This window comes from Chiloscyllium plagiosum, unplaced genomic scaffold (assembly GCF_037043375.1).
Source record: "Chiloscyllium plagiosum isolate Xiang-an unplaced genomic scaffold, Cpla_swu_hap1 HiC_scaffold_7, whole genome shotgun sequence".
NCBI lineage: Eukaryota > Metazoa > Chordata > Chondrichthyes > Orectolobiformes > Hemiscylliidae > Chiloscyllium > Chiloscyllium plagiosum.
Window position 1 is genome coordinate 54,080,396 of NW_028270145.1, and position 13,525 is coordinate 54,093,920.

Below are 13,525 nucleotides of genomic sequence, written 5' to 3' on the forward strand. Positions count from 1 at the left end.
ATGATACACATGGAAGATAGCAAGTAGATAAATTAGTCCATCTTTTCACGTTACACAATTTCGACCCCAGTTATTGTCGAAAGAGTTATATCCATCTCGGTATTATCCTTATCGACCAAATTGTAAATTTGTAATTTGTAAACACCAGTACGGTTGTCCTTGCTTTACACTTTCTTTTCTGGTTTAGCGTAAATATAAGGAAGCCTGCTTTCACTACTTAGTCAACACGAGACCAGTTCTTCAGTTAAGTGTAAGCAGAAGTTACAATTTGCTTGAAAAATAGCTTTCAAACTCTAATAGGCGACTAGGTAACGCTGTAATTTGGTTGTTTAAATCGTTTCATATGGTCCATTCATTTCCACCAGCACACAAAATACAGCACATCAATCTCCACACATTTGAACACACGCTACACCGCTGGAAGGGGACAGTACAGATTTGTCCGACCAGCTGCAATTCTGGCACCAATGCACAGAACACATTTATTGGATCATTATTTTCAAAACATTTATTAAAACGATGCAGCAAATATGGTTTTTCAAGAAAAACAAAACTATCACGGGGAGAAGCATCAAATTTCAAATGCGACAAATGTCCGTCCTGCAGAGAAGACTGTCCACCAGCGACGTTAGCAGTGCGGTCTTGAAACACTCTGGGTAGAAGGCATTTCATTGCTGCATCTGCAAGGGGTCTCTGGTCTTCCTGTTTACTCTGCATCTTCCCCCGGCAATTTGGTTAAAATTTCTGCTCCCTTTGATGTAATTGCTATAGTATGTTCGAACTGTGCTGATCTTAAAAATAACAAAATTTAAGTAAATGTAATACGCACGGTACTTAGAAAATAATATATCGACTATATTGAAAAGACAATTACTGAAAGCAACTGTTGTTAAGATAAACATAATTTCTAACATAAAGTAAACTAAAAAGTTAACACCAGTACCTAAGGCCATCAGCAGACAGTGCAGTCCAGCCGTCCTGCAAAATTCTGAATTCTGTGGATCCTTCCATGAGAATTGGCTCTAGAATTCAGATAATATACACCAGGAGTTCGGCATCGATCACAGGAAATGGAGTCACTGATATCAAATATATTTTCTTTTATGGTTACTCAAGTACAGCATAACAAAGGAAAAATGTGGTTAGAGAAACAGAAGTTTAAATGATAAATTTAGTAGTAGAACTGAAAGACTTAAAATAGTCCATCTGAAAAGTAGGACTGCAGGGGAAATAAAGCGAGAAATAAAGTTAAAACAGACTTCTTTATTTAATGCCTGATAAATATTTGGTACAAGTTCGAAGTAGAGCTTGTGAGATAAAGTATTGAGGTTAGTCAAAGTACATTAGATGAATTGTTTCATATTCATTAGTTTATTAAAAGATTTAGAACTAATTTTAGCACTTTATGCTAAAACTGCAGTTCGACAAATCAATGTAAAATAGTTCTCCTGGCTGCTTTTTTGTCAGAATTTTGACTTTTTTCCATGCCGTGTCAATGACATTATAATGGTTAATGGGTGTATGTTGCAATGCAATGGCCTCAGTTCAGCCAAACCAGATAAATTGCCAGACATCGATGTATAAAATATAGTTGAATAAGAAAGACAGGACTCTAGGAACATAGAAACAGGAGTCAGCCATTCAGTTGCTTATGACTGACTTATAGGTTAACTCCTTTTCCCTGACTTTGTTCAGCAACCCATAGTACCCTTCCTATCAAAGTTCTATTAAGTTCAATTTTGAAAATTTCTCAATTGTCTCAATAGCTATTGTGAGGAGGGAGTTCCAGACTTCCACATCTTCCTTCAAATGACTAGCTCTAATTTTAAGGTTATGGCTCCTTGCTCTGAACTCGTTCACCAGTGGAAATGGTTTCCTTCCGCTTTCTTATCAACTCCTTTGATCATGTTAAGCATCTTAATCAGATTCCCCTTAATCTATAAAAAGGGATGAGCTTCAATGAATTAATGGTCATTTTTCGATCTTCACATTTTTATAATCTTACCAAAAATATTGATTACATATAAACATTAAAATTACTAATTAAGTAATTGGAAAAAGTGATAAAAATGGTTAAACTATCCACTCACATGAACAGGTTGTGATAATCACAAGCATCAACTCAAAATATTCTATTCTAAAAAACTAATTTAAAAATAGGGAAACCATGCTGAATTACTTTACAACATTCATCAGCAAATTAATGTTTAATAATTGTAAAATCAAATCCAATTTTTAATTATTAAGAAATATTATGGCAGATAAACATGTTATAATCTACATTAATTTCATCCTAATCAGAGTTGTAGAGCTTAAATAGACTCAGAAAGATAATGCAGTTTACTGAATTTTAGATTTCTGCACAAGATACATTTCTAATGGGCAGATAATATAGTGACAGTTATCAGTTGCAGTGATGACAATATTTACCTATTGTAAATGTCATTCCCTCTTCCATCATCAGGTCATTGGTATTAACTGTTGTAAAGGCAGAAACAAAGCTTGTTCAGGTACGTACACTGGTGATCTGAGAGGTATATCAAGGCTAACAATATACAATGCTGAAAGTTCTTAATTCATTTTTTAAAATTCATTTGTGGGATGTAGGGATTGCTGCCTGGTCAGCATTTATTGCCCATCCCTAGTTGCCCTTGAGAAGAGGGTGATGAGGGGCCTTCTTGAACCTTTGCAGTCCACCTGCTGTGGGGTGATCCACAATGGTCATTTTGAATTCAGGATTTTGACCCAATGACAGTGAAGGAACAGTGATGTATTTCCACGTCAGAATGGTGGGTGACTTGGAGGGGAACTTGAAGGTGGTGGTGTTCCCATATATCTGCTGCCCTTGTTCTTCTAGATGGAAGTGGGCATGGGTTTGGAAGGTGCTGTTAGAGGATCTTTGGTGAGTTTCTGCAATGCACTTGCAGATAGTACACACTGCTGCTACTGAGCATGGGCAGTGGAGGGAATGAATGGTTGTGGATGTTGTGCCAATCAAGTGGGCTGCTTTGCCCTGGGGTGTCAAGCTTCTTGAGCGTCATTGGAGCTGTACTCATCCAGGGCAAGTTAGGAGTACTACAAGTGCCTTGTAGACGGTGGTCAGGCTTTGGGGAGTCAAGAGGTGAGTTACTCACTGCAGTATTCCTAGCCTCAGTGCATTTATCTAAGGTTTATTTACACCTGTTTAGTAATGAATGAGAACCTTTTATAAAATTAAAATCTAAACATGTTAATTTGTATTCATGTAACAAAACAAAGAGCTGAAGATCTGAAACAAAACTGAAAGTGCTCGAGAAAGTCAGCAGGTTTGCCAGCATCTGTGGAGAGAAAGTAGAGTTGACGAAAAGTCCAGTGACCCTTCTTACAGAGATTTGTATTCAAATGTGTATGAATTAATATCACTCAACCTGAACTGCAATGCTTAGTTTGCATAAGATAATTCAACAGTTAATTTTCTGATTGTTATATGAAACTTCTCATCATAAAGCATATGGATTCATTTTATAACTTATGTATTTCAAAAGAACTTCACATTTATCAATAAGAAAACAGTTGATTATGGAAAATGTTTTATTCAAATAAGATAAATAAACTAATGCTTCTCCTCTCCTCATTTGTATTAACAAAATAATAAACAATTGAATTTTAAAAAGTCCTTATTTAAACCACATAGCTCCCTTTGTTTGGCCTTATGGTTTCTTGTGCAATTTGCATTAAACATAATAAAATGGTTCAATTTCAGCAATATATCTTTATTTGGTAAGTAGCATGATTGTTTTAAGCAGTGGACTATAAAGCCTATATTGAATGAATATTCATCTTTCTTTTTATAATTTGGACAACTAATTCCAAAAATGGGCCTAAATCAACCAACTGTTGAAGGCTGGTTTTAATAAGAATGCACTTTTTGCTGGGAGAGCGTCAAATCTAAAGATGTAAACATAATTTAAGCAATTAAACACTTTGGCCATAACCATAAAATATTTCAATAAAACATCCAAAGCAAATTTTAAGATTAGATTAATCTGATTTCTATTCTATTCTACAAATTAGATGAAAGAATTAGATGAAAAAATTAGGACTTTTGTTTTTACACAGCAAGTTGTGTGCTACAATATATTGCCTGAAGTGATGCGGAAGCTGATTCAACAGTAACATTCAAAAAGGAATTTAAAATACTTGGAAAGGGTTATGGGAAAGCGTAAGGGAAAGGCAATTATTGACAATATATAGTAATGACTTGAATGAGGAAAGTAGACAATAGACAATAGGTGCAGGAGTAGGCCATTCTGCCCTTCGAGCCTGCACCACTGTTGCCAAGTTTGCAGATGATACAAAATTACGTAGGAAAGTAAGTGCTGAGAATGGCTCAAAGAGTGCACAGGAGGTTAAGTGAGTAGGCAAATCTTGGCAGATGGAACAATAATGTGGGCAGATGGAACAGTAATGTAGGCAAATGTGAGATTACGCACTTTGATAGGAATAGAAGGGCTAAATATTACTTAAATGGAGAAAGACTGCAGACAACCATGGAAAAGAGAGATTTGGGAGTCGTCTTTTTTTTTAAAATTCACTCTTGGACATGGGCAATGTTGGTTGGCCAGCACTTGGTGTCTGTCCTTAGTTACCTTGAGAAAGTGATGGTGAGTTTTCTTCTTGAACTGCTGCAGTCCACATGCTGTTGGTTGACCCACAATGCCCTTAAGGAGGGAACTGAATCACAAAAAGCTAGCACACAAGTTCAGCAGGTAACAGGTTTGGTGAATACAATGTTTGCCTTTATTGCAAAGGGCATGGAGTATAAAAATAGAGTGGCCTTGCTAAAACTATGCAAGACATTAGTCAGACCACAGCTAGTATACTGTAAATTGTTCTGGGCCCCTCAAATAAGGAAAGATACGTTGGCATTGGAGACAATTCAGAGAAGGGTCACTCAGCTGAAGCTGAGCATGGAGGGACTACCTCAAAAGGAGAGATTAAGTAGATTGGGCCTGTACTCACTGGAATACAGAAGAACAAGAAAGTGATCTTATTAAAACATACAGGATTCTTAGGGGGCTTGACAGGGCAGATGTGAAAAGGCTGTTTCCCCTATGGGAGAGTCTAGGACCAGTGGGCATAATTTCAGAATAAGGTGCCATCCATTTTAGACACAGATGAATAGAAATTTTTTCTCTCCAACAGTAATGATTCTATGGAATTATTTTTATCACAGAGGGCTGTAGAGGCTGGATTGTTAAGTATATATTCAAGGCTGACATAGTATTTTAATCAGTAAGGAAATCAAGAGTTATGAAGAGTAAGCAGGAAAGTGGAGTTGAGATTATCAGATCAATCATGATCTCACTGAATGACACAGCAGACTCACTGAGCTGAATGGCCTACTTCTGGTCCTATGTCTTATAATCTTATAGCCTTATGAGACTAACTGAGCAGCTCTTCCAAAGAGTTGAGCTAGACATGATGAGCCAGATGGCCTCTTCAAGCGCTGTAAGTTTTCATACAGGTCTGCAAAGCTATCCTTCCAACTGTCCTCACGTCAGAGATTTCTACGCTGTGTCAGACACAATTTGGTCTACTGTGTCTACTGTTTTTCAGCTTAGCTAACTAGTTAAACTGCCAATAGTCACTATGTAGGAACATACAGAGGGGAAACATATATATATATATGTATATATATATAAAACATGGCTGAAAGCAGAGATGTATTAAGAGTTGTATTTTTGGAAAATGTTCTCCTACAACCACTGATTTTAGAAAAGTACTCAGCATGGAAAATTCCCAGGTTTGAGTCAGGTGACATGAGTTGGAAAGTCAATAATGCCAGGCCCGGTAGGATGTCTGTTTACCCTCAGGTTAAGGAGGGAATTTTTAGGCTGAATTCTGAAGTAAAATGAGCCAGTGTTCTTGCTCCTCGTAACTGCTGACAAGCTCATGTTTGGAGTGAGTTTGTGCAGACTTCATTTGAGAGCACATACTGGAACTTCCTCCACATTAGGACATTCTGCTAAAATTAGAACATGCTTGAGTTATTGGGTGAGGTGATAGAGGAACTGTGTCCCAGCAAAGAATCAATAGAGTCATGGAGGTATACAGCATGGAAACAGGCCCTTCGGTCGAACTTGTCCATGCCGCCCAGTTTTCACAATTAAACTAGTCCCATTTGGCTGGAATTAGTCCATATCCCTCCATACCTCTCCCATCCAGGTTGTGAAGATGTGCAGGCTAGGTGAACTGGCCATGCTAAATTGCACATAGTGTTCAGGGATGTGTAGGTTAGGTGCATTAGTCAGGGGTAAATGCAGAGTAATGGGGAGTGGGTTTGGGTGGGATACTCTTCGGAGGGTTGGTTGGCCTTGTTGGGCCGAAGGGCCTGTTTCCACACTGTAGGGATTCTAAGATGCTAAGATCCACGTACCTGCCCAAATGTTCCTTAAATGACAAAATTGTACCCGTCTCCAATACCACCTCTAACAGGCAGTTCCAGAGACTCACTACGCTATGTGTGAAAAGATTGCCCCACTGGACCCTTTTGTATCTCTCCCCTTAAACCTATGCCCTTTAGTTTTAGACTTCCCTACATGGGAAGAAGCTGTTACCTATCTACCTCATGATTTCATAGATGTCTATAAGGTCACCCTTCCACCTTATATGCTCCAGGAAAAAAAAGTCACAGCCTATCTAGCATCTCCTTATAACTCAAACCTTCCAGTCCAGGTACCATCCTAGTAAATATTTTCTGCACTTTTTCTAGTTTAATAATATCCTTTCTGTAGTACGGTGCCCAGAATTGCACACAGTACTCTAAATCTGGCCTTACCTACATCTTGTACAGGTGCAAAAAGATGTCCCAACTCCTATACTCAATGCACTGACTGATGAACACAAGTATGCTGAAAGCCTTTTTCACCATCCAGTTGATCAAGATTCTCACTGTATTCCCAGAAACTTTCTTCACTGTTCACTATACCACCAATCTTGTGTTATCTACAAATTTACTAATCACCCCTCCTAAATTCTCATCCAGAAAACAAAATAACAGTGGATCCAGCACTGATCCCTGTGGCACACCACTGGTCACTGCCCTCCAGTTTGAAAAGCAACCCTCTATCATCATCATCTGTCTTCTACCTTCAAGCCAATTTTATATCCAATTTGCTAGCTCTCCCTAGATTCCATGCAATTTAACTTTACTCAATGACCTACCATGCAGTACCTTGTCAAAGTAAATGTAGATAACGTCTACTGCACTGCCCTTATCTACTTTCTTGGTCATCCCTTCAAATATCTCAAACTAATTCATGAGACACGATTTCCCATGCACAAAGCCATGTTGACTTCTGAAATGAGTCCTTATCTCTCCAAATGCCTATCGATCCTGTCGCTCAGAATCCTCTCTAACAAGTCACCCATCACAGACATTAGGCTGACTGGTGTGTGGTTTTCAGCTATTTACCTGCATTCTTTCTTAAATAACGGCACAACGTTAGCCCCCTTCCAATTATTGGGCACTTCACCAGTTTTTGGACAGAAGGAGAAGGCAAATTGACAAGAAAATAAATAGGCACACAACATCAAAACCAATCAAAAGAAAAAGATATAACTATTCTAATAGTTTCCAAATTCTTTACACTCTGTCTGGAGGCTAAATTAAGGCCAATGTGAATCAGCAGAGAAATCTCATTTCTCCTGAATGCCATCTTGTCTGTATATTTGTTTAAAAAGAAACTCCTGTTCTGGTGAGCAATATTCCTTGATGCATTCTACAATTAATAAACATCAAACTCTGACCTTTTTAGACCTATGAGGATCTGTAGAAATCTGATTTTTGGTAGTGTATTTAGTTTTCTGCAAAAGAAGAGCATAATCCTGTTTTATTCAGCATGTTAAGTTGTTTGCAATTAACGGATGGCAGTGGCAGGGGTATGCAGTGGTGATACAGGAGAACAAATATGCATCCACCAACAGCAACACTGGTGTTATGCAAAGGCACACTAAATGTCATTCACAGCCATCAATTACTGTACTCCAATGGTCTTGCACACATCTGGTAGTAATGTCAAAATGCACAGAAGAAGTGTATGTAGTGTACCACCGACAAGTGTTTCTAGTTTATATTAACAACCTTGATTCAGGAGCTCAGACTGATAAAATTCTCAGATAGCATCAAAGAAGGAAAACAGATACATCTGAAGAGTTAGCCAAAAGATCTACAAAATAAACTCTTTAACAACCTAACTGCAGAGATTATTAGCACAATAAATTCACTGCAGATTAGCAAACAAATGTCTTTCAATGATGTTGAAACAAAACAGTACAGTACAGTAACAGGCCCTTTGGCCCACCATGATGCCATTCTAAACAAATCCCACCTGCCATTATATGGTCTGCATCACTCCATACCTTGCCTGTTTATGTGTCTGTCTAAATATCTCTTAAACTTTGCTAATCTACCTACTTCTACTACCTGCCCTGTTAGTGCATTCCAGGCATCTAACGTCTTCTATTAAAAACCTTTCCTTGCACATCTCCTTTAAACCTACTCCCTTTCACCTTGAACCTATGCCTCCCTAGTATTTGAATTTTCACCCTAGGAAAAAGACTCTGATTATCCATCCTATCAATGCCCCTCATTATTTTATATACTTCTATCTGGTCGCCCCTCAGCCTTTGATGCTATCGTGAAAACAATCCAAGTTCCAAACTCTCCTTCTCGCTAATACATTCAAACCAGGCAATACCTTGATAAACCTCTGCTGCTCCTTCTTTCCTACAATGTGGAGTTTGCACACAATACTCCAAATGTGGCCTCACTAAAGTCTTAAAACAGCTGCAACATGATTTGCCCACTTTTATATTTATTGCCACAACCAATGACGGCAAGCAAGCTGCATGCCTTCTTTACCACCTTATCCATTTGCTTTCAAGGAACCATATACTTTTGCCCCAAGATCACTCTGTATATCAATGCTCCTACAGGTCCTGCCATTGGTGCAGTATGCCCAGTAATTTCATCACTGTAATAAATATAGAAACAAGCATGCTGAACTGTATTGCTAAATTAATGGAATGCTACCTGATGAAGGAGTAGCACTCCGAAAGCTAGTACTTCCAAATAAGGCTGTTGGAATAAACCCTGGTGTTGTGTGATTTTTAATTAAATTAATGGAGTGCAATTTGGAGGCTATAATCCTATGTTGTACAATGCTCTGTTTTAACATATCCTAAGTACAATTTTAGTCATGGATACAAAAAGAAGGCACCCTAGAAGTGTTGCAGAAGAGTCATGATGTTAATCCCCAGTGTTATTATGATCAATAAGAGAAACTTAGTTTTTTTTTTATCTTTGAAAGGTGGTGATTAAGAGAAGAACTCACTAAAGTACATGATCATGAATAGTACAGAAAAGCTAAATATGGAAATCTACCTTGATAAACCATGAAAGCAGATTAAACTGGTACAATGCAAATTTAAGTCTGGCATTTTGAAGTCCTTCACATAAAGATCAATAAATATAGAACAGCATAGGACAATTGAGACAGAAAGTCTGGAATAACAGGAATAATTGACTGAGATTGTAAATATAGTCTGAATGTCCATTTCACAAAATATAACAGATTAATAAAATAGAAACCTCACACAATACACAAAAACACAGGCATCTCAAAATTACTCTGAACAGTTATCTTATGAACATTCAACTTCTTGCATTATACTGTAGCTAACAAAACATATTCAAAGTTGGACACGGTGGGTCAGGCCAACATGGAGTATGAGTGCCAATTTGCAATTTAGCAATATTATAATATAAAATTGGCACCAGTGTGAATTTGGCACTGTACTCACTGTGAAATCAGCATAAACATTTTAAAATCAAAACAGACATCACCATTAATTTCTACAGCAATCAGAAAGCAGAAACATCTGATCTGTTAAAATCCTTTGGATCTTTAGAGATTACCTCAACAGCTGAAAGTAACAAAGCAAGAAAGAAATCGAGGAGTTTTGTCAGCCAAGTCTTTAAAGCTGTCAGCTCAATGTTCATTGTTGGTCAAGAAAGTAAATAAAATTTTGAGATGTATACCTAAGGTGTGATTTATGTCATTGGAGGCAATGTTAAAAAATTACATCTGACCTTAATGATCCCCTATTTATAGTTCTGAATACAATCTTGGCCACCATAATACATAGTGCTACTGGAAACAATCCAGTGAAAACAACATGGCAAATTCCAGAGCTAAGAGTTTTGAAATATAAGAAAAGATTTTCCACCCTGGAACTTTACTGTCAGACGAAGAAGAGGGACATGCTGAAGTATTTGTTTCAATTTTCAAAGATTTCCAGATTTGAATTTTAAAAAAAATCAGGCATAAAACTGTAGACTTTAAGAGACACTAACGGCCAAAGAAAAATACAAATATGCTGTTTTGCTGAGGACTGATAGGTAGGGTTGACTTCATTACCGACCTGAAACTGAACACAACTTTAGCACATATGTAGATTACCACAGAGATCCTGAAGTTGCTATTGACAGTCAGTGTTCTGTCATAGGTTGCACTGGCATTTACCACTCTACCCCACTACCACTTCTCACAAAAAAAGTACTTACTGACATCAGTGAAAACATCAAATTCCCATTCCCATGTCATTGTCAGAATTCCATGAAATGATTTGGAGTAATGGGGTCATACAGCACGGAAACAGACTCATCGGTCCAACCAGTCCATGCTGAATATAATCTCATACTAAACTAGTCCAACTTGCCTGCTCCTGGCCCATATCCTTCCAAACCTTTCCTACTCATGTACTTCTCTAACTGTCTTGTTAGATCAATTATAACTGGGTTCTAATAGTGATGGGATTAATAAAATTAATCTAATTAAAAATTATAATTGTGAAGTGCTACTAAATTAGTAATTAGTGATTTTCAAAGCTAATTTTTAAAATAAATTATTTTCTGAAAGAGGATTTCTCCAAATATTTTAGCTTATAACTTTGCCTCATCGCTGTTCCAATCTTGAACTTGGAAATATTTTAAGAAATCATTTTATTTTAATGCTGCTTTATTTCTTGTTGTGGCTTTGTGCAAAGACATCATCCTTTAATGACATCATCCTAGCTCTTTGCTGAGAATTCTGCAGTAATGAATGTGATAATCCATTGCAATAACCACTGCATGACAATAGAGGTGAAATTTTCACCTGGAAGACTGCTAAATTTATAAGTGAAACTAACTTCAGCAGTTAGTGCATTACCTTGCTATCTGCTGCAAAGCTCAACATTTAGGAAAGTGATTAATTGTAATGAAGATGAAAAAGAAAACCATGGAAAGCTTTTTAAAAAAAAAGAAACGGATGAGGTATTGATAGTAACAGCAGAGGTACTGAATAGGTACTTTGCATCCATTTTCAGAGCAGAAAACACGAGCAGCATACCAGAACTTCAAAACAGTCAGAGAACAGAGGTGAGTTTAGTGGCCATTATTAAGGATAAGATTCTGGCAAGGTGAAAGTCTATAGGTGGAGAAATCACCTGGACAGGTGGACATCATTCCAAAATTTTGAAGGAGATAGCTAAGGAGATTGTAGAGGCATCGGTGGTGATCTTTCCAGAATCACTGGTGTCAGGCAGGGTCCCAGAAGTTTGAAAAATAGCTAATGTAAGACTCCTGTTAAGAAGGGAGGGAGGCAGAAGACAGGAAACTATTGGCCAGTTAGCCTGATCTCAGTAGTTGGCAAGATTTTAAAGTCCATTATTAAACATGAGATTGCAGCATACTTGGAAGTGCATGGGGCTAAGTCAGCATGGCTTTGTAAAAGGGAGGTCATATCTGACAAATCTGTTGGAATTCTTTGAGGAGGTAATGAAGCAGGTTAGACAAAGGAGAGTCAGTGGATGTGATCTATTTAGATTTCCAGAAGGCCTTTGACAAGGTGCCACAGAGGAGGCTGCTAAATAATAGGAGAAAGTGAGGTCTGCAGATGCTGGAGATCAGAGCTGAAAATGTGTTGCTGGAAAAGCGCAGCAGGTCAGGCAGCATCCAGGGAACAGGAGAATCGATGTTTCGGGCATAAGCCCTTCTTCAGGAATGAGGAAAGTTTGTCCAGCAGGCTAAGATAAAAAGTAGGGAGGAGAGACTTGGGGGAGGGGCGTCGGAAATGTGATAGGTGGAAAGAGATCAAGGTGAGGGTGATAGGTCAGACTGAGGTGGGGGCGGAGAGGTCAGGAAGAAGATTGCAGGTTAGGAAGGCGGTGCTGAGTTCGATGGATTTGACTGAGACAAGGTGGGGGGAGGGGAAATGAGGAAACTGGTGAAATCCGAGTTCATCCCTTGTGGTTGGAGGGTTCCTAGGCGGAAGATGAGCGCTCTTCCTCCAACCGTCGTGTTGTTGTGGTGTAGCCCAACCAACCGAACCACCCTGTGGCTCAACACTTCAACTCCCCCTCCCACTCCACCAAGGATATGCAGGTCTTTGGACTCCTCCATCGCCAGACCACAACAACACGACGGTTGGAGGAAGAGCGCCTCATCTTCCGCCTAGGAACCCTCCAACCACAAGGGATGAACTCGGATTTCACCAGTTTCCTCATTTCCCCTCCCCCCATCTTGTCTCAGTCAAATCCATCGAACTCAGCACCGCCTTCCTAACCTGCAATCTTCTTCCTGACCTCTCCGCCCGCACCCCAGTCTGACCTATCACCCTCACCTTGACCTCTTTCCACCTATCACATTTCCGACGCCCCTCCCCCAAGTCCCTCCTCCCTACCTTTTATCTTAGCCTGCTGGACAAACTTTCCTCATTCCTGAAGGGCTTATGCCCGAAACGTCGATTCTCCTGTTCCCTGAATGCTGCCTGACCTGCTGCGCTTTTCCAGCAACACATTTTCAGCTGCTAAATAATAGGCCATGGCGACAGGGCAAGGTACTGGCATGGAGAAAGGATTGTTTGACTGGCAGAAGACAGTAAGTGGAGATAAAGAGGTCTTTTTCAGGATAGCAGCCAGTGGCTAGTGGAGTTCCTCAGAGGTCCGTGTTGGGACAATGACCGATGTTATACATTAACGATTTGGACAAAGGAATTAAGGACATTTTTACTAAGTTTGCAAAGGAGACAAAGATAGTTGGAGGGACAGGTAGTGCTGAAGAAGCAGGGAGGATGCAGAAGGGCTTGGACAGGCTAGGAGAGAGGGCAAAAAGGTGGCAGATAGAATAAAATGTCGGAGAGTGTGAGGTTATCCACTCTGATAGGAAGAATAGAAGCATGGACTATTTTCCAAATGGGGAAAGGTTTTGGAAATCTGAAGCAGAAGGGACTTGAGAATCCCAGTTCAGGATTCTCTTAAGGTTAACATACAGGTTCAGTTAGAGGTTAGGAAGTTAAATGCCATGTTAACATACATTTTAAGATGGCTAGAATATAAGAGCAGAGATGTACTGCTGAACTCATTGACACAGATTGCTGTGGTGGTCAAGTCACTGAGTGTATTTAGGACAGAGATAGCCAGGTTCTTGATTGGTAAGGAA

The 13,525-nt window shown here is 39.0% G+C and overlaps 1 protein-coding gene across 4 annotated transcripts in view; it reads right to left on the bottom strand.

Annotated features, from left to right (window-relative positions):
* Positions 1-411: 411 nt before the first annotated feature.
* Positions 412-13,525, bottom strand: part of metap1d (methionyl aminopeptidase type 1D (mitochondrial)) — a 171,341-nt gene continuing 158,227 nt past the window's right edge. Inside the window, exons 8-10 of one of the 4 annotated variants that reach the window (XM_087989032.1) lie at positions 2,431-2,478; positions 944-1,022; positions 416-791 (exon numbers count right to left, since the gene is read on the bottom strand). In XM_087989032.1, the coding sequence (XP_087845158.1) occupies positions 707-791; positions 944-1,022; positions 2,431-2,478 (212 nt within the window). In that variant the 3' untranslated portion in view covers positions 416-706. Of the gene's footprint in view, positions 792-943; positions 1,080-2,430; positions 2,479-13,525 lie in introns of those variants that run through there. The other 3 variants (XM_043693641.2, XM_087989034.1, XM_087989033.1) reach the window with 3 other exon arrangements.